At 32.2% G+C, this 25,089-nt stretch overlaps 1 protein-coding gene across 10 annotated transcripts in view; it reads right to left on the bottom strand.

Annotated features, from left to right (window-relative positions):
• trol (terribly reduced optic lobes) overlaps positions 1-25,089 on the bottom strand; it is a 1,106,314-nt gene that overhangs the window by 758,256 nt on the left and 322,969 nt on the right. For all 10 annotated transcript variants that reach the window (XM_075355875.1, XM_075355878.1, XM_075355883.1 and 7 more), the window contains exon 3: positions 1,116-1,492. In XM_075355875.1, the coding sequence (XP_075211990.1) occupies positions 1,116-1,492 (377 nt within the window). The remainder of the gene's footprint in view (positions 1-1,115; positions 1,493-25,089) is intronic.

Here is a 25,089-nt window from a genome sequence, read left to right as displayed (position 1 = left end):
TGTGCGTACGAAGAAATTGACGAAGCAATTAAAATAAATAAAAGGGGATGAAAATTTAGTAATAGTTGGAGATTGGAATACAAGCAAGGAAATATTGTGGGTGAATACAGGCTGGGCAAAAGAAATGAAAGAGGGGACTGAATTATTGAGTTCTGCACAAAGTATAATTTAATAATTGCCAATACCCAGTTTAAAAATCATAATAGAAGAATACACACGTGGAAAAAGCCAGGCATTACTGCACAGTATAAGAAAAATTATATTATTGTTTAGAAATCAACTCATAGACTGCAAAGGATATCCAAGAGCAGACATTGATAGCGACCATAATTTACTGATAATGAAATGTAGATTTCATTGATGAGATTTCAGTCAAAAATATAATTTGCTTACATCAAAAATTAATCTAAACATCAGGAAAGCATTTTTGAAAGTATATGTTTGGAGCGTTGCTTTATATGGAAGTGAAACTTGGACAATCAGAGTACCTGAGAAGAAAAGATTAAAATCTTTTGAAATGATGTGCTACTGGAGAATGTTAAAAATCATAAAGTGACAAATGAAGAGGTGTTGTGGTAAATTGATGAAGAAAGAAGCATTTGGAAAAATATAACTAAATGAAGAGACAGACTTACAGGTCAAATCTTAAGGTATCCTGGAATAGTCACTTAGATATTGAAGAGACAGGTACATAGGAAAAACTGTGCAGAAAGGCAACACTTGGAATAAAAAAACAAATTGTTAGGGATGTAGGATGAAGAGGGTATACCGAAATGAAACGACTGGCACTATATAGAGAATATCTTGGAGAGTTTCAGTCAAATGAATGGAGACAAAAAAAAGAAAGATTTATTATGTTTAAAAAATTTATTTAACTACCTTTTTATCAATTATTTTAAATAGCAAAGTAATTCACAGAAAAATTATGTACACAGTTTCAGGAATGTTTTTCTCTTAATAGCTTATTTGCACCTAATGTGCAAATAGCTCTCTCTATATGATATACTTCAAATTGATAAATTCAAACTGGATAAAGATTTTTAGAAAACTGAATGTAAACTATTTATATATAAAGATTAAAATAGTTGCTCATAAAAAATAAAAAATATACATACACAGTAGTTAATGAATTTCCGAATTCTGCTGATTCAGTTTGTCGTTCGGTTAAACCGTTTGTAAAAACTGCACTTGATGTAACACTAGAAGTTTCAAGTGAAGAGTCTGTTGTCTCACTATCGCTAATGGTGGTGGTTTTAGAAGCAGGTTTATTAAGATTAAAAAAATTGTCTAAACCGAAAAGTCTTTTTACTCGTTTGAAACCTTCACCTAAAGCTCCTGTAAATCTTACAGGACTAAAATAACTGGAATCATCAGGATTATTATCAACTGAAATGGTTTCTTTGTCCTTATTCGTATGTCTTCGCCAACTTAAAGGTCGGAATTGGCTATTTGTATCTGATGTTATATCATCGAATACTATATCTCCATTCACCTAAACAAAAAAAAAGAACCAGATTAGAATAACAACAAAAATAATATGTTTCATAAAAAAATAAGGGTCTTTACTGTTTCTTCCCCACAATGGGTTTTTATGTTACGTATTATGTATTAATTGCTCATATTAAAATTATAAATATAATCTAACCAAATTTAACATATGCTCGCTTCGCTTGCTAACCTTGATTAGCGAGCGTAGGTTAAAATTGGTTAATTATGTTTACAATTTTTCTGAAATACCATATAATTATCCAAACTCAATCTACGCTCGCTAACCTTGATTAATGAGCGTAGGTTAAGTTTGGTTAGATTAGATTTGTAATTTCTCTGCAAATACCTCCTAGTACCATATAATCATAACATGAGCAATTACTAATACATAATATAAAAAAACCATTGTTGGGAACAACAGAAAATACCAAAAATAACATTACTTATAATAATAAAATTTATTGGTTCTTCGCAATGGAAGGAACCACAGAAATCCACGTAAAAATCATCATAGTAAAGGTTATTCTAGGAAATATTTGTAATGTGAAAACAAAAATATTTATGAAGATGAGAGTTCTGCTGTTTTTATTTTTACGGAATGGTAGAGAAAGGTAATCCTAATCTTATAAAAGTGGTACCAGCAGCTTTCACTGCATGTGTAAGATTAGATTATCAGCTATTCATTATTTCACACTACATTTTACAAATACAAAGATCATTCGGAAAGTTCACAGCCTGAAACAGAGATGTGGCAACAAGTATGACGCCAAATACTCAAGTATCGTTCTTCAGATTTGTGCTGTGAGGTTACTGAAGCCTGAGTTTAGTTGCTTCTTTGTAGCGATTGGGTAAAGGAAACAAATTTTTACATTTTCAGAAATATGAATAAAACTAACGTTCCAGTTTTGCTATAAAGTACTTTTTTAAAAACGTTTAAACCCGACAAACATACAAAAAGTTAAGGTTAGTTCACACAATACGGTTTCGGTAGTTCTAACGAATCAGTTTTTTTGCCCTCTCTAGCAGTGGCGCATGTATTTAGCACAAGTATATTCACACAACCTGGCTGTTAGCCTTCCATGTAAAATCCGGGGTTTGATGGACCCCAGAAATATTTTTAAAAAATGCAGTTTCTTTATTTTAAATGTGGGAGAAATTTTCCAACTACGTAAATTAGGCTGGGAGCCCTTAATATTCACTGTAAAGTTGGGCTTGCCAATTGTTAACAGTCTTTGTGTTATACCAGTAGCGGGGTCTAATGTACCCCAGTGTGGACTCCGTGTAACCATTTTGTGTTACTGCTTTATATTTTATTCTGTATCTTTTTTTTAGATTATATTGTTGATTTTATAATAATTTTGCGATATGTAAGTAAGTTATGGGCAGTTGTGTGAAACTGAAATACTTGAACTTTTACGAAAGGAAGATGAGAGAGATGAAGATTTTTTATTTGGTGAAGACACAGATTTTTGTATGAAAAAATCGAAGGAGTCGAATGAATTTGAAGGTGACAGTGATGAGGAGCAGAAGAATGAAACTGTCACTTCTACCAGCATCCCAACCCCATATGGACAGCCTTGTGACACTTCCAGTCGCCACACCACCGCCCCTGATCCTATTTAACGGGAGACTTCTACCAGCAGCCACAACCAGCCTAACAGTAAGAAACAGGGTAAAGAAACCTAAGTTTATTAGTTGGCAATAAAGTTTATGTTTGAAGTAAAGATGAGCCAACCCGAAGAGGAAGAAGAAGACAACAAAAAAATATTGTTCCCACCTTCCAAGTAGTAGTAAAGGACTAGCAAAAGATGTAGCGTCTCTTCTTGAAGCATGGATTGTATTAATTGATAATAGTATACTGAATGAAATTATCCTTTGTACAAATGTGGAAATATTTCGCTGTATATTAGTCATGAATGAGACCTACAGTTACCACTATGCTACAAATGAAAAAGAACTTTTAGCTTTTATAGACATTCTCTACCTTGCATTTAATGAATTAAATCTTTTTTTTTTTTAATTATTTTTCAAAGTTATAATATTAGAAATACTTCATACACAGAAGATAGATTTTGGTTAAACACTTTGTTTAAACTATTTAAATGGGTTTTTCTCCCTTAAAATATATATATATATATTTTTTTTTTTTTTTTTTTTTTTTTTTTTTTAATATATAAAGTATAAAAAAAATGTAAAATGAATGACAATATTTTTGAAAAATATTTATTAAATCCGTGGAATATAAAAAATAATTAAAGCTAAAATTTGAATCAATTAATTAACAATGATATATTTTGAAGTTATATATCATTTGTAATGAAAAATACAGTTATTATATATTTTTTTAAATTATAAAACGAGGTCTGGTAGACCCCAGTATATACACTGTGTGTACAAAAAATAAGTGTGCAGACGGAAGGTCAACTGTTTATGGTAATATCAACGTATACGATGAAATTAACATTCGGTTTTCCAAACAGAAACCATATTCACCGATTCGGTGAAAAAATCGAACAAGTTGATGGTAGCGCTTGCATCGTAATGGAGCCGTTCAGACGATTCGGTTTTTGTACAGGACAGACCAGTACAAAACACCCGCCAGTGTAGGCGATGACAGACTAGTATATGCTTGCACTGCATTGATCACTCCTGTCAACGTGTTGCTTGAGTGCGGTTTTGTATAAAATCCATTATATGTTTATGGCATATATTAATAATATAAAAACAGAAATTTTAAGCGATCTGGTACGAGAACGAACTGCAATAAGAAATAAGTCCTTAAAATCCTATAAAGACAAACATATTAAAGAATCAGCGTGGAGGGAAATGTAAGTATTGCGGTAACGAAGGATTCCATTTTTCCTATTTTGTGTTTATGTTTGATTTTATTGTTGTTTTATTTTATGGTTTGCTTAACTGCTGCTATTTTTTGTTTCTGTTTAGTTGTAGATTTGTTTGTTTTTCGGTAGTTATGTTTTGTTATTGTTTTTGTGTTGCGTTTTATAATTCGTTGTGTGTCAAACTCATATTTACCTTTCGGGTAGGTAGAGCTCAGTTCCTTCGTTCATAGAAAGTCACACAATCTTGTCTGAGACTTGGCTAGATGTGTTTTGTTTGGAGTTTATGTTAGTAGAACACCGATGGTAATGTCCTGTGGCATTCGCATCGGTGAGATCCTGGCTGATGCTAGACTGAAAGATGTCATTACCGAGGTACTGAAGATAACCTCCGGTAAAGCCCATAAGGGCTCGGTACGGAGGGGATGGCGTGGCGACCGAAACCGTCCCATGAAGGCTGTCTTCCCCAGGGTCAGGATGTGTATGAACATAGCATTCGATTCGATAAGATAAATGATACGCCAAAAAATCGAAACGAAACCGTTTGGTGTGAACTATGCCTATGATTCCACTTTAAAGAATTTTTCGTCTTAAGTTTTCCACGGTAAACTAATAGGGACGCTCAAAAAACGCTACCACCTATTAAATCGTTACAAAAATCTACAACGCTGTATCATGTGAACACAGATTGAATTTACCCGAGCTTGATGACATCATAAACATCTCGATAAACCATGTCCATTAATTTTAGATGATTTTTTGTGGTATATAAAAGTTAGACCCACCGGGTTGGTCTAGTGGTGAACGGGTCTTCCCAAATCAGCTGATTTAGAAGTCGAGAGTTCCAGCGTTCAAGTCCTAGTAAAGTCAATTGTTTTTACACGGATTTGAATACTAAATCGTGGATACCGGTGTTCTTTGGTGGTTCGGTTTCAATTAACCACACATCTCGGGAATGGTCGAACTGAGACTGTACAAGACTACACTTCCTTTACACTCACACATATCATCCTCATTCATCCTCCGAAGTATTATCCGAACGGGAATTACTGGAGGCTAAGCAGGAAAAAGAAAGGTATGTAAAAGTTATCCCGCTAAACGGGTGCCGCATTTGTTTACAGTGGGCCAAAAACGCATTCGACTGAACACTTATCAAAGATTTAAACGCGAATCGGTTGAGTTCCTTCGACGTTTGATAACAGCAAATGGAACATGAATTCACTATGATAAGCCAGAAACACAGCAATAAAAACAGTGTGTGGGACCAGAGGAAAGTGCGACCGAGAAAAGGCGAAAACGGTTCCACCTGGAGGAAAAGTCACGAGTACAATTGTTAAGAGATGCTAATTGTACGTTACTCGTAGACTACCTGGAAAAAAGCAGAACCATCACCGAGGAATATTACGCTTTACTACTGGACCGATTGAAGGGTGCTATTCAGACTAAATATCTACGGCTGGCCATGTGCTCTTTCACCACCTAATGCGCGAATGCACACACATCTTGGGTTATTGCTGCTAAACTTCATGCTTTGAAGTGCTTCCACATGTACATATTTGGCTCCTAAAAATACGTCCTCTTCTTAAATCTGAAGAAATGGTATGCTGGAAAAATATTCGCTTCAAATGATGAGGTCAACGTTAAGCAACCCTTATTTTGCAGATCCGGAGAAATCGCACTATAATGAGGGTATTAAAAATTTGGAAATTCGATGGTGTAAATGTATCGAATTGAAAATTCGATTCTGTTGAAAAATAAAATTTCTGAAAACTCTTTTTTTTGTCACCCGAAAACTTTTCGAAAGACCCTCGTAATTACAGCAATGCAAATCTGCTGAATTGCTAAAAGCTCTAGTCTGAGGATGCGTACTTCGCACTTTTTATCAAACATCGGCATGTCCATCCAGACTATCAGAACATTCTGAATAATATTAACATCAGGCTATAAAAACATACAGAAATCTATTACGCAGGCTTACAATATGATACTGCGTGAATGATACTATAAAAACTTTTTATCCTGCAGTCATTATATTAGCAACAGAATTCGTTTGAGTGAATTTTTAAACAGAAATAATAATATACATTTTTATAGAATGTTTATTTTAAATTTTAAAGTTAATGCTCGACGATTTATTTATTTATTCTATATTTGAAACGTTGAGTTTTATTATCTATTGCATAATTTATATTTTAATACATAAACAAAGTTATAAAAGTAATGTGGCCATTTAAAACTGTATTCAAAAATGTTTACAACAAATGAATACAAATTACATAACGAATATGTACTCACGAATATAACTTACAGCAGGGAAGAAAATTAAAAAGGTAAAAACGGATAAATTTTTTTATCAATCTAACACAAAAAGATCGGCAGATTCATTTAAACAATATGAAATCGTAATTTCAATTATTATTTCACAATACTAAATTATTATTAAAAGTAATTTTTTTCACAGTTGCACCTTGATTTGCTACTTATCTTTACTCACTGTTTACTTCTTATTCTGTAATGAGCTATTACAAATACGGTCGAGATTATAAACCCACGAGAAAAATTTGTACGAAATCTGTAAATAAAGTAATGACACTGGTTCAGAAAAACTTTTATTTTCAATCCAATTAAACATGGACTATCACTTCCGACATAGTCCCCTTGGGAAGTCACGCGATTCTTCAAACAGTTTTCCCACTCTTCATAGCAGTGTTGGAACTAAGAAACCGAAATATCCTTGAGATGGCCGGTTAAATTTTTTAAAATGTTTTTTACTGTTCCAAAATGGTGTCCTTTGAGGTGTACCTCAGTCGGGAACAGCAAAAGATCGCAGGGACTCAAATCGGGTGAATAAGGTGGTTGAGGAACTACAGAAATGTTTTTCTTCGACAAAAACCAATTAATTGAGAGTGCAGTGTGACAAGATGCATTATCATGATCCAGCATCCAGTTGTCTTGGATGGCTGGTCTCACGCGGGCAACTCTTTTACGGAGTCTTTCAAGAATTTTTCGGCAAACATATTGATTTACAGTCTGTTCTGTAGCAAAAACTCCTTATAAACAATGCCATTACTATCGAACAAATTAGCATGGTTTTTATTTGCTCAATTTTTGCTTTTTTCGAACGTGATGAGTTTGAAGTGTGCCACTCCTCGCTCTGGCTTTTTGTATCTAGGTTGTATCAACTTTCCAAGATTCATCACCAGTAATAACATTTTTTAGAAAAGCAGAATGTTTCAATTCGCTCTAGAAAATCGCTGCACACTTCCACCCTGTTGTTTTTCTGTTCGACAGTGAGGTTTCTTGGGACCAACTTTGCACGAACTTTTTTCATGTCTAATTCGTTTGTCAAAATTTGATTAGGTGTGGTACGTTCAAATTCAGTTCTTCTGTGACATTCTGACAGTTATTCGCCGGTCGTACCGTATCTCTTGATTCCGAGTCTCTGATTCGCTCAACATTGTCGTCACTTTTTGACGTTAACGGTCTTCCAAAGCGTGGATCGTTTGCAACTGATTCCCGGCCATCTGAAAATGGTTAACACCACCTAAATACTTGGGCTCGTGATAGAGCGTCATCTCCATACCCCCTTTTCGATTTTGAAAAGGTTTCAGTAGCATTCTCACCGAGTTTAACAAAAAAAACCTTGATTGCAGAACGTTGCTCATAATTAGTATCACTCATTATTGTAACGCACAACAGAAACTAGTTTCAAGAAAAGTTTGTTTATGTGTCACGTGACAACAACAGACTAAAACTATTAATACCTAATATAAATCAGCTGCTCATATAACCATATGTTTACTAGTAATTTTACAGTGTTGCCAATTTGGCTGCCAAAAAAAAAAAAACTAGTCTCATTACTTTATTTATAGTCCTCGTATATCCCAATTTAAAATAAAAAATACCCAAAGAGGGATAAGTTATTCTAAAATAGAATTATCCGATGAGAAAAATTATTTTCTTAATTTTAAAATTCTAAACGGGTTCTAAATGTATAATACCTCTCAGGATGAAACATATTTGAGGATTTACACACCACAGGAAAGAATGAACGGGAAAAAAGATGTTTTCAATCCTACTTTGATGTAATTTTTATTTTTAATTTACTCTTTCTCTAGAAACATCTTTACAAAGCATTTACTCACCGAAAATAAACTAAAATAATAATAATTAGAAAAATCATTTTCCGAAAATACATTTAAATTCTCTATGAACAATTTCCTACTTAAAATATACAATAATAACCGGTGAAAATCGACTAATTTAGCTATTTTTAAATTAACAGCTATTAATCAATCAAATATATGTCGAAACTATTTTATACTAAATACATTATGCAGATTTATTTAGATTTACTCAGTGGTAACGCAGTCTAACTTTTAATTTAAAGTTAAAAAAAAAATCAGTTACACTATTCTGAACACAATTATATTATCAATAATTATAATGTCAATGAAACTGACAGCATCAATTTAAATTTCATAGCGTTCACATCTCTACTTGAACTATAATAATGCTAGTTTTTATTAATTTAAATTTATCAATTTAAAGCTAATGACGTAATTCACACTATAATTAAAATAAACATGAACGGTCGTCTTGAATGAATCAATGTCGACTGTAAATTCAATATAAATCTTTTCAACAAAAAAATTGTGATGAAAAGAAAAAAATCATTTTTCCACAACGTCGTCAATATAATTTTTCAATTTTTTTTAAAATCGACGCCAAATTTTTAATGAATTACGAGTGCACAAAACACGGATTAAGAAAGTCAGGTTCAGGATAATTTTAACATTTGGTGCCGACTTCAAAAATATAAGTTTCAAAGATTGTATCGAGGATGTAATGGAAAAACTATTTTTACTTTCCCGTCTAGCACTACAGCTTTAGAAGGGAAAGTATTGCAATCGGTCCGATTCGGGTATATGCGGTTTTCACCGGATCTTGACATTTTTATACCTAAGGAACCCAAAAAAACCGAATGGAACTTTTCCGGATGTCAATGTTCTAATGTACGCGTGTGTGTTCGGTCACGCACTCACTTTATATCTCTAGAACTATTCGAGCAACTGTTATCAAACTTGGTCAGATTACTTTTATATATGGATCATTGATGCCATTAAATTTTCAACTTTAAAGGTCAACGGGGTGAAACTATATAAAGAAAAATCGGTAAGAAATAATAAAAAATTCACATCACAAGAAATTGCGTAAAATAACTTTGTGTGTATATTCACATAAAAGCAAGTACAGTAAATCACGTATTTGAGGTTAACTGTACTAAATAAAGTACGAATGTCAAAGGGAAATAATGTTCCATTTAGTGGATGTTTTGTCTATCTGATGACGAATAGATCGGTTATTACTGTTGCAAAACGGTGTTACTAGTAAATATTTCTTTTGAAATCTTTCAAAATACAGGCATAATAAACAATACAGCATTATACTACCGTATGCTCTGTTAACTGCACAACACGATTTGTATTTACAAAGAAAAAAAAAACAGACTTTTAATTTATCGAATTTATTTAACCTCTTTTCATGCAAACCAGATTTCAGTTTATTAATACCTTTAAAAAAAATCTTTTCTTGCTTAAATTTATCAGGAAAAAACATTGGTACATCAAAAGGGAACATGGGTCTTAAAATTAGGTCGGAATATCAAATATTTCTATTAATAATGCGCAATGATATAATTACCATGTCAAGGTCAAATTGTAAATACATATATATTAATTTTCAGACAAATCTGTCTCAAAACATAAAAAAACTTACAGAGAGTAAAACCTTCATTCCAGTCACATCGCACTCGGGAAAATTCAAAATAAAAAATTTTTTCATTGTACTGTAATAATAAAAAGAAATTCATACACAAAGAAGGTTTCCGAAAAAAACATACAACTCATGAGGTGTATGACTTTAAATCTAAATTTATGACGTAAAAAATAGTAATTGAAATGGAGGTCCGATGTAACCGAGTGTCAAATGCGCAGAGTCGCACAGTTTCATGGATACATATGATATGGTTAAGTTAGGTATCTTTGGATTGAATACTAGATCGTGGATACCGGTGTTCTTTGGTGGTTGGTTTTCAATTAACCACACATCTCAGGAATTGTCGAACTGACACTTTAAAAGACTACACTTCATTTACACTCATACATATAATCCTCATTCTTCCTCTAAAGTATTATCTGAAAGGTAATTACCGGTGGCTAAACATGAAAAAGAAAGGTTAGGTATCTTTAACCCACCGGGTTAGTCTAGTGGCGAATGCGTCTTCCCTAATCAGTTGATTTGGAAGTCGAGAGTTCCAGCGTTCAAATCCTAGTAAAGTCAGTTATTTCTAGATGGATTTGAATAATAGATCGTGGATATCGGTGTTCTTTGGTGGTTGGGTTTCAATTAACCACACATCTCAGGAATGGTCCAACGGAGACTATACAAGAATACACTTCATTTACACTCGTACATACCATCCTCTGAAGTATTATCTGAACGGTAGTTACCGGAGGCTAAACAGGGAAAAGAAAGGAAAAGGTTAGGTATCTTTACAAGTAAGGTTTAACCATTTTAAAATATACTATAAAATATTAATTGAAATAATATTTGCCAGTCGATTACAAAATAGGAATCTTAATATAAATTAAATTCATTGTATCCATGTATGTATGTTTCCAAATCCCCATCTTCTTTTTCCTGTTTAGCCTCCGGTAACTCCGTTTAGATAATTCTTCAGAGGATGAATGAGGATGATATGTATGAGTGTGAATGAAGTGTAGTCTTGTACATTCTCAGTTCGACCATTCCTGAGATGTGTGGTTAATTGAAACCCAACCTCCAAAGAACACCAAAGCACCATCTAAACCGTAGAAACAATTTCAACCAAATACGGGACAATTATTACCTACTAATTTAGCAAAAATATTGTAAATATTACACATCCCTATCGTAAACGTGGCGGGAGGGATGAGGGGTGACAACCTGAAAACATTATAAAAGGTTACAAATTTGGAACGTTTGGGAATACTCTAGAATCATTTCGAAAACTATTACATTTTGGAAGTTTGTAGAACTTCTTAAAGGTTTCTAGAATATTTTGGAGCATTCTAGATCATTCTCGAATATTTTTGAACATTATTGCACTTTCGAACATGAAGAAAAGACAAAAAAATCTTGTTTACAGGTAAGCATCGGATTAGTCGTTTCAGTCTTAAACTCTATTTTGATGTAGTTTAAAAGCTGTGTTTATTTGAATGTATATTGTACATTTGTATAGTTACAAATATTTGTATATTCTACAAATGTATGTGTCTTCGTATATAACTTTTGGCTGTCTGCAACATCTTTCTCGACCCGCACGGCAAGATAACATAAATTAAAAAAAAAAAAAAATTAAATTAAATTATAGATATTAATATAAATTCATAAGTTATTTGTATATATATTTGTAGAGTCGCATTAGTTATTATATTGTGTCTTTGAAAGTTTAAAATAATTGTAATTTCTTCAAATTCCACGTTTTTTTAATTCAAACCATACTATTGTAGGGTAATAAACAGCCAAGATTTGAAAGTTTAAATTCAACGAGAAGGAATGCAAAGAAGATTATGTTTGTTGTGGAAAGCTAGTGAAAGAAATGGACGGGCCTGTGAAGAAATTAAGACCCCCCCTCCACCAAGAAACGCCGGGTGTATTAACTGGTAACGTAATAAACAAAAAAAAAACTAGTAAGATATCTATTCGTACTGATTAAAAACATTTTTAATAAAAAAAATTAATGGAATGAAAAAGGAAAACTATCTGTCTAGGTCATTAAATTAGAGACTTTTTTTTTAAATTATTGTCAATAGCAAGCAATTTTATATAATTTTGGGGATTTCTACAAAATATTATTATATAGTTATATAAAAATATTAATTATATATAATATAGTTATAATAATATAATATAATAATAATAATAATTATATATAATATATTGTATAGTTATATTATGTAAAATATTACTATATAGTTATATAAATCATAAATAACAAATTATATCTAATTAAAAGTGCTTTATTAAACCAATTAATTAATGAAACAGACATAAATTGCATATTTTATTGAGCTATTAAATTAATCTAAATATAAAAAAAGGGTGAAATTCAAATAATATTTAAAACTCTTAATCTAAATTGAAGTAATCAATTTAAACATTTTTTTCAACACAAAACACCGCAATGATCCTCATGCACACCAAGAGGATATGTGGTCAAATATATACGTTCTGGTTGATTTAGAATGGCACGAGTTGCGATAAAAATTATCATCAAAAAACATTACCTCTATGTATTCTTTAGTTCTATAACGTTTAATAAGTTTTATTTTAAAATTCTCTTTTATTCCTAACGTTAATCACTATTTCTTTTAGGTCAAATGTTACATTTTTTAGCTACATTTAATTTTAAACTGGATGAATAATTACAATTTTTTCCTTGAAACAAATGTTGATTGCCGAGTAGTAAAATCAAGATAGAATTCATAAAAATTTCAGTAATATAATATCGCATGGAATCTACATATACATTATTAAGGAATGTAGTAAATTCATGGAGGCGTGAATGAGGTATATTGTGGTAAAACCAAGTTTAAATTGATTACTTAAAAAATTTAAACTGAGAGTTTTAAATACTATCTGAATTTAAAGTAATATTTTTAATTTATCCAATTTTGATATTTAAATTAATTTAATAGCTTAATAAAATACATATAATTTATATTTGTTTCATTATGTAATGAACTAAGTAGTAAAATATTATGATATGTGGAAGAAGAAAAAAAAAGAGTAATAATATATAGTAATAATATAATATAGTAATAATATATCAAAAGATTCAGAATTATTTAGATAATAAAATAAAAAATAAAAAAATAAATAATCGAAATAATGCGTGCAGTTTTGAAAAAAGGATTAACGGTAACCGTAATTGTTAGGGGACCTGACATGAATCCAAGACTCGATTCTAAAAATGATAAAGCCATTTTAAGAATAATAAATTTCCATACCAAGCCTGTTAGAGAAAATGAGGGGGTTTCCCTTTACTTTCTTTATTAGTCAAACGGTTGCACAACAGTACGCCAAGCCAATCAAAAGTACAGATAATATTTAGCACTACAAGCGACGGTTTCATTATTTATAGGGCTGTCGTCACTCTTAGAGAAAGCAAAACTGAATGAAAAAAGTTATAAGGATTAAAAAAATATTGTTAAAGGTATTTGTAGATCATAGGGTTTCATGATAATAAAGTATGGTTAACAGAAAAAAAAGCAGACAAACAAGTTGTAGGATTTTCCCGTCACACGACGTTCTTCTGATGCACGGCTTACACATAACTTAATTTAAAATATTTATCATTTTATCTATATATAATATTTTTTGCTTATCTAATTCAACGATTCTAACTAAAGCGTGCGCGCATATTGTATTTCATTGGCGCGGGTGTGGCGGTACTAGCGGCCACTTTTAATACTTTTTTACACTTTAATTAATTCATATTAATACATTTTATCGTGACACATTAAGTAGACGAGTACAACAGCTGCACTTCAGTGTTATACTAGCGCTCCTTGTGGTGAGATGGGGTACTAATGACGCTTATACCCACTTAGTCGCTAGTTTATTTAGAGCATATCTGGGGGGTGGTGGTAAGATTTTTCAGAAACCTTTTTTGAAATTATAATTTTTTAATCGTTAAAAAATGCGCCTAAGAAAAAATAAGACCTTAAAAAAGCGAAATCTCGTGATACTGAGGGTGACCTTGCTCTAAGGTCTCACCTTGACCTTTTAAGTTGAAAATTTAATAGCATCAATTTCCCATGTATAGAAGTAATCTTATAAGTTTGGTCAAAATCGGTCTGGTAGTTCTGGAGATATAAGGTGTGAAACACCGAACACACATGTGTGATGCGAACATTTCCATCAGTTTTTGTGCTTTTTTTGGTTTCCTCAGGTGTCATATCGTCAAGATCCGGTGAAAACCGCATATGCCCAAATCGGACCGATTAAAATACTTTTCGTTCTATAGCTACAGCTCTGCTAGAGCGTTATCTAGACGGGAAAGTAAAAGAAAAAAAAGGATCCTTTTTGAAATGTTCAGATTCAGAAAGAATTTGAAAGTACGGGTGTTAATAAAATTCGAATCTTCTTCGTTTCGAAGATTAAATATATGCGAATAAAGGTTTTTTGGGAAGATCTTGTAAAGATGAACCGAGATGATAGTCCGAAAATGAAGATACCCAGGTTTAGTTAATTTGGTGATAAAGGGATATAAATCTCGAGGAAGACAAAGGTTAAAATATATAAAAAAAACAGATCGTCTGTAGGATCTGAAACAGAATGATATCAGTACCTTTTTCTAAATAACAGAATGGTTTATTAATTACAAAGTGGAGCGCCGATTTTCTGGATGTTCAACTATCCGGACTGCTTTCACCCCTAGGCAATTTAAAAAAAAGATTAATACACTACTTTAAGAAATCTAAAATTTTATTCAAAAAGCCTTTGCTTTAAACAGAAAATATATTTGCACAGAAATTTCCTTTGAAAAGGTTTTTAAATTGAATTTTTTGCAATTCGTATAGCTCTAATATATAAATTTAGGGCTGTGTTAAATTAATTATTACAAAATTAACTTTTGAAAAGATCATTAACTGGTCAAGCATGATATATGATGTAATGATACGTAATTAATGATGAGATTCCATATCCGCCACACGAAAAAGCTTATGAATGTTTGTCTACCGCTATGGACTGGGTAAGAGCGACAATAAGTTTGCGATTCTAAACGATTTCTTTGTTTAAAACGATTATGTGGTCTTTTATTTAAATACCATAAATACCCTAAATACCATTGCAGGATTCGTGGCGAGGGTTCTTCAGGCGAAGGATTCGCGGGACTCGGGGATGAGGGACAACCCTCTGCGGAGCTGCCGTTCGCACGTACTTGCACGAGTGGGCGGTAGCGATAAAGCACGGGGACTCGCATCCCCGAGCGAAAAAACCGAGCCCCGGTTCCCGCAGTGGGGACCCAGGAAGGGCATAGGGGGGCCTGGTGGATCCTACTCTGGGGGTTTAAGGCGGACGCATAGTGAGATCCGGCCGGCGGGCCGAGACGTGGAGGCCCGTTAGAATAAAGAACACTCCCCGAGAAGAGAAAAAAAAAATCGAAGATCAGCATTAAATCAATTAGACATTTTTTAAGAAGAAATAATATTTTGTAAAGGTATGTTTTAATTATAGACCGTCACTAAGTTTTATTCTATTAAACGTATTACAATTTTTCGATTATTTGTCATTTTTAAGAAATTATATTTTTATAGCACATAGTAATTTAATTCAATTTCTCGTTTTTTGTAAGTTTTTAAAAATAAATTTCTAATGATATTTTTTATAACTGAGTAAGGTCGAAAATTTTTATTTTTATTGACTTTTTTTAAGTATACACTTTTTCTGTTTTATATTACATAGTACGTTTGTTCCGGGTATCTTTTTAATTTTACTGAAATACATTTATTTTTTTTTATATTTTAGTCTTTTTATAAGTTGTAATAACAATTTAACATTAGACTTATTTGTACAGTACGTGTAATAAACAATAAACCTTTTTTAATTCTGCGATACTCCGGATTAAGCCTTGTAAAGTCAGTCCAGATAATCGGCATTCCATTTTACATACTTGTTTATTTTCGTTAAATTCCACGTAAGCTAAAATATACTATAGTGTTCTCCACATATCGGTTGAATTAAAAACACATTTTTCCTGCAATTTCAGTCTATTAATTACTTACTATACCTCCTTTGTCCTGATCACTAAAAGTACAGGGTAAATTATATTACTGATTTGTACCGGCTGAAAGGAAACACTAAATTCGCGGTGAATAAAATCTACTGCTATAAAAATCTGTGAGCATGATAGCTGCAGTTAAACAAATCGATTTGGGAAAATAAACGGAAATAATAAAATTTGTTAAAAAGTAAAAAATACGAAGGTGTAATTTTGAGCGTAATAAATTAAAAGATGTTACCAACAACGGTAAATTATAATTTTTCACAATATCATCTACGCTACTGAAGTTTTTTTAAACGCGTACATCGGCGTAACTCAACATGTGTTTATATATTACTCCCTCCCCCACAGTCAGACAAACATATAGGACTGTCCTTGAGAAAAACCAAAGAGAATTCAAATCACCTAAAATTATAATTTTTGTTTTGTTTTTGAAAATCCTTTTTCGGAAAGTTTCATTTTCCGTGATCGAAAATAATAAAAATCTCTCCTTTTACCTTGTCGCCGAATGGCTTCGACGACATGTACTTCATAACCTTGTGGTGGCCCTGAAAAGGGCCGTTTCTTGCGTTAGCTGTGAAAAGAGCTGTTGGGTCCGGAAGCTGGTCTCCGGCGAAGTCGGGGAGTTGCGGTTCGTCCATTGAAGTCCGACCGAGCTTTCCCTCGGCAGTTGGGTCCCCACTACAGCGTGACAGTGGTGGCTCCCAGAGCCCCGCAGTGTCGGTCGTCCCTCGCCGGCGCGGTTCTCCCCGAGCGATCCCACGCTGGGCCGGCTCCTGTTGCTGAGTCCGCCGGCCAGGCGAGATGGAACGGGAAGATAACGTCCGCGTCCAGCGGCTTCCTCGGCAGGCCTGCTGCTCCGGCAGGAGGTTCCACGTTGAGCCGGCCAGGCAACTTCTTCTTCTTCATAATCTTCTCCAGGTGGTGGTCGACGATGAATTGAAAATTCACTCTCGTGCACGCTTTTTTATTGGAGCCTGAGAGTGGTGGGGGCGAAGTGCCGCTATGGTGGGAAAACTGCGCGGTGGTAGTGATTCTTGTATCAGCGCGACCGTATACTGTGCGCCAACTCACACTGAGTTGTTACAGTGTACATCCGCCGATATTAAATTAGGCATATATGTGGTAACAACCTGTAGGTAGTGGCTACGTATAAAAGCAATAAATTAACTTTAATTGACTTCTAACTTACAAATCTGTTTCAACTGGTAGAAAAATGTTTTTTTTTTTTTTTTTAATTATAAAACTAAAATTATTCTACGCTTATTTAAGGTAATCCGTAAATACTGAGGTTGAATTTTTTCCTTTGGAAGAAACAATTGAATATTATAATGAATTTAAGCTTTAAAAACCCTTTTTACTACTACTACTTGAGTAATTAAATATTCTATGTACTACATAAAAATACACCTCCATGAACGATTAGTTTTCAAAGTACAATGATGTAAAATTTTATATCAGCAACTAACTACAGTTAGTTAGTTGTACGTAGTTTTGTGTCTTCGTAATACTATTTTTTTTTCTTAGTTATTTTAATAGTATTAGGAGTAAGATTATCTTTTGAATAGTTTTTTTAAAAGATATCTTTCCCCTATTAGCTTAAACATTGGCCGATACAGAGGCATAATAAGTTTTATCGTTCGTTCAATCTGTTACGTATAAACTTTTTACTCCAGTGGTACACCCCACCCATTGAATGCAAGATATATGCGCGTGCCTAAAATTGTCCACAATGCGACTAATAAATGCAATTTAATGACCGACACCGACATAGATTGACAAGCGTTAAAAACTGTAATAGACCTAATAATGTTTATAAATACAGTAGTGTAGTCTTGATATATTTCAATTACTACAAGAGTGAGTCACTAAAGATGATGATTTGTGTTCACAGTAATACAACTTTCTGAATAAATAAAATAAAAAATCTGCAATCCTTTCTGGTTATGATAAAATGAGTAACGCTTGGGGTTCAATTTCATAAACATAATACAGGAAAACATAATCAATTTCTTTATTAAAACTTTTCTATAAATTTTTAATCTACAAAGTAATAAAATGCAAATAAAAAATAACAATACAATATTTAATTTAATTTTTATCAAAATAATTTTTAGAATGTACTTAATTTTCTAGTCGATACATTATTTATACTTCCTTGTACGAAGTAAAGAAAAATATTGTGAACACAAAAAATTTCGGTTTTCAGATTTCAACGGAAATATCCATTTTGACCATCCCTGAATCCATTTTACCTAATTTTGGCGTGACGTGTGTACTTACGTACGTATGTATTTATGTATCTCGCATAACTAAAAAAGATTAGCCGTAGGATGTCGAAATTTTGGATTTCGGCTCTTGTAACATGTAGTTGTGCACCTCACCTTTTGATTGCAATCGAATGGACCCAAAAGTGTCCAAAAAAATTGATTTTGGACTTTTTCCCAACTGTAGTAATAAGCCATGATGAGAGCTTTTCAACGATATATCATCATAAGTGGTACTTATTTTCACATTGGTTCCAGAGTTATAGCCAAATACACTTTTAATTAATGAAATATTTGGTCTTACAAGTGGAAGTTCATCGGTTCAAATCCATTTCTTCTCCTCTTTTTCAACTTTTTTTTATTTAAATATATTGATTTATTAATAATTATTAACCTCTGATTGTAAAAAATAATACAATAATAGCAATTCAAAAAAAAATTTTGAAAAAATATCAGAAGTTATTAATGAAATAAAGTTTTATGTACTTTTCATTTTAAAAAAATATGTATGCATATATAATTTAATAGGCGTACAAGGAAGTCATGCGGTGTCCATCAGTTTTATTCCTTTAAATTGTAACGAGCCTTTTTTTAACATTTATGAATTTTGCTGAATTATTTAATGGGTAATTCATGGAATAAGCGATACGGTTTGAATTGTTGAATCAACATGAATTTATTTAATCAAATTTCATTAAACGACCTAACTATCACTAAACCCCTCATCATTATAAGTGTGATCCTCCCGGTTTACTAAGTGACATGTTGATAGCAATGTTAGCAGGATGCACAGAAAAAAAATTAATTCTGTAGAGAACAATTACAAAAAAGATGGTAAATAAAAAAGTGGCTTACAAATGCGGTAAAGGTAGAAAAAATCAATCGGCCAACTGATGACAATAAATTCTCAGAAGAAACTAATACTATAGTAATTAAACACTCTACGGAATATTGCATAACAATGAAGTAAGCTTCATTTTTGCAACAACAGTAAAGACCATAAATGATCAGCTGATCAGCACGATTGGGTTACAATATATATTTACTCATTAAATTGGAACAAAACAAATTTTTTGTAAAAAAAAAAATATTTTTAAAATTGAAATTTAACTTTTAAAAAAAATTTCATTAAATTAGACTAAATTTAATTTGTTTAATTTCTTTTTATTTGAATTTATTAAATTTGGTAATTTTTAAAATTAAAACTTTATCCCGCTGCCATTTTGGGTACAAATATCGTACCAACTTCTTATTTATACCATTTTTCTTGTCGTAAAGTGACCTTTAAAATGATTTTTCAGACAAATGGTGTTACCATTTAAAATATTTGAGTTAAACCCCAAGGCCACCCAGGGATGTGAAGACCTCGCCTCCCAAGAAGAGGTTGAAATTCTATTTCTCATCAAAAGATGAAGTAGTTGACCGATACCTTATCCTGAAAGTTACAGTAACTGGAACGGTTTTAAAGTTGTTGAGGGGCAATCATACGATTGTCTCGCTGAATATATCAAATCTTATTTACGACGTCACGATCACTCTTATAATGCTAATTCTTTTTTAAACATTGCAAAATTAAAATGTGGAATATTGGTTTTAAAAAGATAAATTTTTTATCTTCATTACGAACAAAAATTCGATAATCTAATGCAATAATATACAATCTGTAACTTTTATATTGAGTACATTTATCTCTTATCTTTATTGGCTTCGTATATTGACACGTTTCGGACATATTACATTTTCAGAACTAGCTATACTGGCAGTGAGTTTTGAGCAGTTAGGGCCAGTACAGCGAGTTCTGAAAATGGAATAAATCTAAAACGCATCAACATGTAATTTAATTATGACGAAACGAAGAAAGTTAGATGAATGTACTCGATATAAAAATGACGATCTTAATCTCTGACCGAGATCCGAACCCAGGACGATAAATCCAGGATGGAAGGCAAAGACGCTACCACTCCCGCCTAGGAGGCCGGCAGCAAAAAGTGTTCGGCTTTTCATGATTTGATTTGGGCGGCGGCAGTAGAGTCTGGAATAGAGTTTCCCCTAGTATCAGAACCGAATAATGGAATGGTTGCTCACAGTGATTGGTTTGTAAATAAATGCTTGGAATAAAAACGCCAAGCCCGAGGAGAAGAAATCGACCAGAGAGCGAAGAGGTGACGGACAGCCTTCTGCGGAGCCGTCGCGCGTCTGGGCTTGTGTGAATGGACAACGGTGATAATGCACGGGGACTCTGGATCCCCTGAGCTCGAAGGCACCTCCCGTGATTGAGTGATGCTTAATTGCGTGTCCCGCTCCGAGAGGGGAGTTAGTGAGAGAGGATATTTAGATGGTAGGGCGCAGGCACACATACGCACATTAACAACATCTGGCGGAATGTGTTAGTGAGCCCGACACTTCGCTTGTAACTGGGGTTCATCCGACTCACACAAAAAAAAACTTACACGTTACAGTGAGCATGGATAAAATTTTATTATTTGAATTTGAGGTACGGACATTTCTTTGGCAAGTCCCATTTCTTCAAAGTTTTCAAGGAATTAAGAGAAAATCTAATCAACAAAGGGCAAATATACGTGTTAATTAATACGGGTTCTAGATTTAAATCATGGTCAGATTTAGCGTTTTGCACACGCTAAAAACTTTACCTATTACTAAAATCACTTGTCAACTAACTGTAGTTGTGAGCGTGAATTAATATTTCTTTTTGTTTTGGGAATTTTTACATAACGCTGATAAGTATTTTTTTATCAAAGATTTCTCAAAAACACTGTGTGGTTTCACTTAATTAAGTTTAAGAAAATGAACAAATAACATTTTTAATATTTTAACGATTACCAACTATACAAATTTTACTGTGGACTACATTACGTAGTGGACAGTCTAATATTTCAGTATTTTTTTATTGAAGAACCTAGAATTTGACTCAATTCATCTGAAAAATTAAGATGAGACTTCGTGTGGTTACTAGCATAAATAATAATTGATTATTTTCTTCACGGCGGTTGATAGAATCTTTTTTCTTTCATTCAGAACATTCCTTGTACAATTCCCCGGTTTCTTGGTATTTTTTACACGCTACTAAATTCATCCCGACGAAAAAACTACAGAAATTTTTATTCGGCTACAGCCTATAACTGTTAGGCTTTAATAGATTAATAAATATTTTACAAAAGATTTCGTAATTTTGGTTTTATTGTTACTTAATAACAAAATCAGCACCTTTGAGACTGCCACGGATTCATTTGTGTGTTACCTCAGGCTGAATTTATTTGTTGTTATTGGAATATAAAGTTTCCTAACAGAAAATTTGCGGGAAAAAATTCAATTTAATTTCACACAATAACCGACTGAAATCTGTAAACAGGAATAAATGTGTTAAAAGAAAAATTAGTGTTTTCGAATGGGCAACCTTACTTTGTTGATTATATTTATTAAACTTACTTCTTCAACGCAACAGATTTATAAATTAGAATTAAATTTAAAAACAAAATTATCGATAATGAGAAGTTTTAGGCGATACCAAAAATAAAATTAGCTATGTAGTAAGCAGTAGGTGATATTGAATATCGATAACTGTGACCGTATTTTCTTAAATTAAAAAAAGGTTATCTATTTTTTTTTTCAAAAAAATTAAAATATTTTGAATTGAACATTTTTATATGTATACAAAAAAAAAAACAATTATGAAGTTTTATTAATAAAGAACACCTATAAAGCGATGACTCTGTTAGAACTAATAGTCACGCTCTTCTCAACAGTTACACTGGTCACCATTTTGAAGCGGAAAAATCGTTATACATACATCATTCCGCCTTTTCTGTTTCCTGTTTAGCTTCCAGGAATTACCGTTCAGATATTATTACTTCAGAGGGTGAATGAGGATGATATGTGTCAGTGTAAATGAAGTGTAGTCTTGTACAGTCTCAGTTCGATCATTCCTGAGATGTGTGGTTAATTGAAACCCAACCATCAAAGAACACCGGTATCCACGATCTAGTATTCAAATTGTATAAAAGTAACTAACTATTATTACTAGGACTTGAACGCTGGAACGCTCGACTTCCAAATCAGCTTATTTAGGAAGACGCGTTCACCACTAGACCAACCCGGTGCGTACATCATTCCGCCTAAAAGAAGTAGTGCTCACTTCAAATTTCAAAAAAATCTGAAAACACAGGAAATCATCATTAAAAAACCAACAAAATACAAAGAAGTCGAGTTAAAGCAAAAACCTCATTTCTCTTGTTCAATAAATACAAATAATTCAGAATATTCTACAAAGTAATAACAAAAAAAAACAAAAAACTAACCGATGCAAAGTACTTGTTTTAGAACCCTTTTAAAAATTCTTTACGCTTCTTAACGATAAATAATTTTCTGAAACTTAAAAAAAAATCTATACATTCTCTCTCATCTTCCATACTTCTGGTAGCCACAAATAAACCGTATAAAGTACAAGATTAAAGATTATGTAACAGTAAAATAAAAAAATAAAAACAATTTCAATCACGAGTGGTCGTTTAACAAGTATTTGAACTTGCTCTTTCAACAAGTAAAATACCAAAAAAAAAGATAGTTTTACTGAAGAGTTACAAGCACGGCTAAACCGGTAAACCGTTTTACTACATCTAAAAGTCTCCTTGTTTTATTTATAGGATTATGGTTTATGCTATTCGATATAAATGATTTACAGACCTGTTTTATGTTAGAATTATATATATATATATATATATATATATATATATATATATATATAATACAATAACGCAATAACAGATTTATATTATTTTCCGTAATTTATATTAGAATAATATATAAACGTTTGAGGGACGATGATTAATTTTAAACTTGACATCTATTAAAAAAAATGTGTTCATCAAATGGAAAACTATTAATATGAAGGTTTCTTTAATAATTATGAATGACAATCTTAAAAAACCGAAAATTTTCATTATTGTTACAAAGATAAGCTTTATTGAACTAGAACATTAATCTCTATTAAAGCATATTAAATTCTCATTTTAGCAATTAATACAGCCATTTATTATATGTGTGCTCGCATGTGTGTATATATATATATATATATAATACAATACATACAGTAAGAAATATAAAGCAGATTCAGAATCTCGAAGGTATAACAACAAATTCTTTTATCCTATTTCAGAAAGTTAACAAATTCATTTCTAACATTCATGTTTTGATGAGGAATGAAAATGTAAAGATTTTATTTAACATTAGAATTATGTAAAATTGTTTTTATTAATAATAATTTATATATTAATTAACAAGCATTACAGTAATGTTAAAGATTTCTTAAGTATTATCAGTTAAAAAATATGAATTTAACACTATATTCATATTAAAAAAAGCCGGTAAAGTATCGCGTGACTTTTCCGACAAGGCGCAAGGTCTTTGCAATTCAATCATATTTTTTTATTGTCTTCAGTCATTTGACTGGTTTGATCCAGCTCTCTAAGATTCCCTATCTAGTTCTAGTAGTTTCATTTCAGTACCCTTCCTACATCCGTAACAATTTTTTTACATATTCCAAACGCTGCCTGCCTGCAAAATGTTTTCCTTCTATATTGGTAGAATTTCGATGATTTTTTTGCGCTTTCTAAAAGGAGATCCTTGTAATTGTCCAGTTGTAAAGTTCATAATTTAATAGACGTTTTATAAATGAAATCTCGATCGGTGATTTAAGGATTATGTTTTTCATTTTGTTGCTGTTTTCATTGCTTCATTGCATTTTTTTTTTTGTCTTCAGTCATTTAACTGGTTTGATGCAGCTCTCCAAGATTCTCTATCTAGTGCTAGTCGTTTCATTTCGGTATACCCCGTTCATCCTACATCCCTAACAATTTGTTTTACGTATTCCAAACGTTGCCTGCCTGTAAAGTTTTTTCCTTCTACCTGACTCTCCAATATATTAAAGCGACTATTCCAGGATGCCTTAATAAGTGGACTGTAAATCTATCTCTTCTTTTAACTTTATTTTTCCAAATGCTTCTTTCTTCATCGATTTGCCGCAAAACCTCTTCATTTGTCACTTCCATCAGTCTGATTTTTAACATTCTCCTATAGCACCATATTTCACCAGCTTCTAATCTTTTCTTCTCAGGTAGTCCGATCGTCCAAGTGTCACTTCCATATAAAGCTACGCTCCAAACATATGCCTTCAATAATCTTTTCGTGACGATTAAATTAATTTTGATGTAAATAAATATATTATATTTATATTATATTTCTGACTGAAGGCTCGTTTCGCCTGTGCTATTCGGCATTTTATATAGCTCCTGCTTCGTCCATCTTTAATAATTCTACTTCCAAAATAACAAAATCCTTTTACCTACGTAATCTTTTCTCTTCCTATTTTTAGGTTCAGTGGTCCATCTTCGTTATTTCTACTACATTTTATTACTTTCGTTTTGTTCTTGTTTATTTTTACGCAGTAGTTCTTTCGTAGGACTTATCCATGCCGTTCATTGTTCCTTCTAAATTCAATAATAAAAAGGGCTTAATTTTGTTTTCATTATACATTTTTTAAGTAAAAAATATTTTCCCAAATTGCGTAAAATTTCAGTGCCCCTTATCAATCGGTTTTTATAATCATTGATTATAATGAGTACCAAAATAAGATTTACGATTCAAAATT

The sequence above is a fragment of the Lycorma delicatula genome, chromosome 2 (assembly GCF_047948215.1).
Source record: "Lycorma delicatula isolate Av1 chromosome 2, ASM4794821v1, whole genome shotgun sequence".
Classification (NCBI taxonomy): Eukaryota; Metazoa; Arthropoda; class Insecta; order Hemiptera; family Fulgoridae; genus Lycorma; species Lycorma delicatula.
Note: the sequence above shows the minus strand (reverse complement) of the source record. Positions and strands in the feature narration are given on the sequence as shown.